General features: G+C 55.1%; 1 protein-coding gene across 1 annotated transcript in view; it reads right to left on the reverse strand.

Moving 5' to 3' along the window:
* The window catches only part of DIP2B (disco interacting protein 2 homolog B), a 57,697-nt gene that overhangs the window by 10,641 nt on the left and 42,624 nt on the right, over positions 1-4,432 (reverse strand). Inside the window, exons 23-27 of the mRNA XM_057385212.1 lie at positions 2,982-3,196; positions 2,477-2,586; positions 2,297-2,377; positions 1,663-1,786; positions 904-1,025 (exon numbers count right to left, since the gene is read on the reverse strand). Of these exons, the coding sequence (XP_057241195.1) occupies positions 904-1,025; positions 1,663-1,786; positions 2,297-2,377; positions 2,477-2,586; positions 2,982-3,196 (652 nt within the window). The remainder of the gene's footprint in view (positions 1-903; positions 1,026-1,662; positions 1,787-2,296; positions 2,378-2,476; positions 2,587-2,981; positions 3,197-4,432) is intronic.

Raw genomic sequence — 4,432 nt, forward strand, 5'->3', positions numbered from 1 at the left:
GCAGGAGCTGATGATCACAGGCTGTTTTATCATCTGCAGCCAGTTATTTCAGCAAACCTCAATCCCTTCCTCTGGCTTTTGCACACTCTGATTTCCCTTCACGAACCCCCTGGTGCAGCCCAGACCTTGCCAGAACGTCTGGAGCAGGTGAGAAGGTGACACAGCAAGAGCCAGCTTTTCTGTCCTGGTCACCTGGGAAGTGACTGAATGGCAGGATTTGGACCTGCCCAGCAATGAGGAGCATCAAAGTGAAATTTTGGGTGGCAACATCACGTTGGTGTTGTCAGAAAGCACCTGCACTCTGTCTGTGAGGAGAGGGGGCTCTCTCTGGCAATTTATGAATGAGAACCTTAAGCTCCAAGATGGGCCTTGACCCCTCTCACACAGACAGCACGAGGCCGGTCACCTGTGTCACCCCTGGAGCAGTGACACTGACCATGCTCAGTGTGACACCTGTGTCACCCATGCAGCACGAGGCTGGAGCAGTGACACTCTGACCACAGTCAGTGTGACACCTGTGCCACCCCTGGAGCCCATGTGACACCTGTGCCACCCCTGGAGCCCACATGACACATGTGCCACCCCTGGAGCCCATGTGACACCTGTGCCACCCCTGGAGCCCACGTGACACCTGTGCCACCCCTGGAGCCCACATGACACCTGTGTCACCCCTGGAGACCATGTGACACCCTTGTCACCTTTGAAGCCCATGTGACACATGTGCCATCCATGGAGCCCACGTGACACCTGTGCCACCCCTGGAGCCCACATGACACCTGTGCCACCCCTGGAGCCCATGTGACACCTCTGTCACCTCTGGAGCCCATGTGACACCCGTGTCACCCCTGGAGCCCATGTGACACCTCTGTCACCCCTGGAGCCCATGCCCAGCCCCTCACTCACCTCCACGATCATCCTCACGGTGGGCAGGGTGGCCACCAGGCTCTGGGCGTGGGGTGGCCGCACGGTGACAGGGACACAGCCCGAGTACAGGCAGCCATAGAAAGCCGTGATGAGCTCGATGCCTGCAGGGACACCAGAGCTGCACAGGGGAACCCTGGCCATGGCCACCCCAGCACTGGCCACCAACACTGGCCACCCCAGCACTTGCCACCAGCATAAACCACCCCAGCACTGGCCACCAACACTGGCCACCCCAGCACTGGCCATCAGAACTGGCCATCAGAACTGGCCACCAGCACTGGTCACCCCAGCACTGGCCACCAGAACTGGCCACCCCAGAACTGACCACCCCAGCACTGGCCACCCCAGCAGGGCACTGGCATCCCCAGCATCGCTCCCGTGGCAGAACAGGGACATTTCACAGGACAGGTGGGCAACAGCAGCAGCCCAAGGGCAGCACAAGGAAGCTGAGAACGTTTGGGATAGGGGATGGGGAAGGTAATGGAAGAACACAGGAAACCATCCCCATCAAACAGGAAAAGAACATCCCAAGTGTCACACGACTCAAAACTCAGTCAGACACACCAGTGAGTGCCTCTCATGGCACTGAGCATCCTTCCTGTATTTCCACATCCCAGGGAGATCCCAAAGAAAGCCCAGGCTGCATTTCCCCGTGGCACTGAGCATCCTTCCTGTATTTCCACATCCCAGTAGATCCCAAAGAAAGCCCAGGCTGCATTTCCCCGTGCACTCACTCACCAGGAGGATAAAGAAGCACCACGTTGTCTCCTGCATTGAGATGGCCTTTGTCACACAGCACCGACGCGATTCTCTCAGCCTTTTTGTGCAGCTGAAGGCAGGTGGCTGTGCACACAGTGGTTCCCTGGAATGGAGACAGAAATGCTCAAACAGGGGCTGGCACAGCACAAAGTGGCTGCAGTGAAATGAGCCCAAGCTGCTGGCTAGCAGGAGCCTAGAGCTACGAGTTATCTCTACCTAAAGGCTGCTGGCACCCCGTGAGCCACTCATCCACTACGGCATCAAAGGCTAGAGATGGAGTTAGATCTGCTCTAGAAAATTCTACCTTCCAGGGAGTCACTTCAGCTCTTCTTGCACCAGAACCTTGCCAGAATATACCCAAGGGATACACCATTAACTGATACAGGAACCAGTGGGACCTACAAACACGCTCAGTTTTAAAATGAAGCGTCGAACCGTGACAGTCATTTACTGAAGGGGGTCAAAGAAGTTTTACGTGACAAATCTATGGGCAAAACCTGACACAGAGGCTAAAGAGAGACACTGCAGAGGGGAAAAGATTTTACAGACAGTCTCCAACTGGCCCTGGATAACATGTGGACCTTAAAACCCAACAGCTCGGYGCTGACTGTACCTTGGCATTCAATAAAAGGAAGAGTGGGTGGTCAGGAGTCGCTTGAGCTCTCCACTGCAACACCTCTGTCAGGAACTGGTGCTGGAAGAAACAGGCAGGGACTCAACACCTCCTTCAGTGCTTCCCCAGCTGCAGGGGAAACTCCTTCCCATTCTCCAGCWGTCACAAACCCTGATTTACCTTTTTAACTAAATCGTTGTCTTCTATTTGACCCAGATCTCTCCCAGAGGCTTGAGCGATTCTCTTTCCAGCAACCAGGTTCCCCACCATCACAGAGGCAGGGCCCACGCCTGTGGAGAGACATCAGCACTTTGGGAAGGAGCAGAGCAAAGGCACAGAGAGTTCTCTGCACAATCTCACTGCTCCCAGGCATGGATGCAAAGGGAGAGAGAATAAAGCATGAATAAAGCCTGGCTGATGGAGTTCAGCAGGCATTGCTGGTCTCTATTCACCAGCAGGGAGAATCCCAGCAAGTTCCAAAGGTTGGAATCCACATTCCTGACTAACACATGCAAAGAGAGGCCTGGAACACTCCCCAGCCACAGGGCATGGGACAGGCTCTGGTCCCCAGCAGGTGGGACAGGAGCAGRGACAYCASYRGGGACAYCAGCAGGGACATCACCAGGGTCCCCAKAGCTGAGGCACCGAGCCCCAGTTTACCAACATCAAACAGAGCTCAGGTTACCTGGCTGTTTCTGCCTGGGCTTTGGCAAGTTTGTCACACACGTGTGTGGGCACATGAGGATGTTGCAGGGGTGCAGAGAGCCCTCCAGAAAGTGCTGTTTGGTTTGGGAGATGTGGATGCCTCCCAGAGGAGTTTTTGGCAACGTGTTGGCTGGCACCAGAGCAAGGCAGTAAACACCCACTTGGTGAATGCTGTCGATGGCCTGGAGGAAGGAGAGAGGGTCAGTGCAATTGCTGGCACTGCTGACTGCACTGAAACTCTGCAGTGCAAATCCCTGCACTGGAATGTGCTGGAGGAGCGASTCAATCACTGACATCCCCCTGCACCATCAGTGAGCCTGGAGTGCTGCGTACATCCCTCCCTTCACAGCCCATTTCATAGACACCAAATCCATTTTTAAATCTTTCATGACCAAAATCCCAAAATATCCGCGGCTGCCTGATGAATCACATGGTTCTGATCTCGGGATTGTATCCATCTGTCTGTGCTGAACCATCACACTCTGTTCCCTGCTGCCCGCCTCAGCATCCCAGCATCTGATCCATTATTCAGAGCACAGGTACTCCCTGATTTTCCACTCCAGCTCACACTTGACTCCCTGAATGTCATTCCTGGAATGACACACACGCAGTGCAGGCAGCTCTCAAAGGAAGCACTTGCTACTCATCCTTTTAGCAGCACACTCATTCAGCTGCTCTGGCCTTTCCCTGACCACTTGCTCCCTGCTGMAAAYGCATCTCCAAAGAAAAGGGTGGCTTTAAAGCCAARCTCTGAGCTCCACATGATCCAGACTAAAAGCAGAGCTCAAAGCTTGAGCACGGATCTGCTTTGCAGCTCTGAGAGGTGACTGCCAGACCCCTCTGCTCTCCCTTCATGGAATCCCAGACTGGTTGAGGAATTTCTTCCCAACATTCCACCTAAATTTCTCCTCTTTCACTTTGAAGCTGTGCCCCTTGTCCTGTCAGGACACAACACAACAGCTTGGACACAGCAGATGTGCCCAGCCTGCAACTCTGCACAAACCCCGTGTGCCAAGAGGGACACAAAGCTTCAAAGATGGTGATACCTCCCTCCCTGTGCTCTGTCCATCCCTGTGCTCTGTCCCTCCCTGTGCTCTGTCCATCCCTGTGCTCTGTCCATCCCTGTGCTCTGTCCATCCCTGTGCTCTGTCCATCCCTGTGCTCTGTCCATCCCCGTGCTCTGTCCATCCCTGTGCTCTGTCCATCCCCGTGCTCTGTCCCTCCCTGTGCTCTGTCCCTCCCTGTGCTCTGTCCATCCCTGTGCTCTGTCCATCCCTTTTCTCTGTCCCTCCCTCCATCCCCGTGCTCTGTCCCCATCTGTGCCCCCTCCATCCCTGTGCTCTGTCCTCCCTGTGCTCTGTCCCACTCTGTGCTCCCTCCCTCCATCCTGTGCTCCCTCTGTCCATCCCCGTGCTCTCTCCATCCCTGTGC

Source organism: Malurus melanocephalus, unplaced genomic scaffold (genome assembly GCF_030028575.1).
Source record: "Malurus melanocephalus ecotype Western Australia unplaced genomic scaffold, MMel_1.1 scaffold_798, whole genome shotgun sequence".
Lineage (NCBI taxonomy): Eukaryota > Metazoa > Chordata > Aves > Passeriformes > Maluridae > Malurus > Malurus melanocephalus.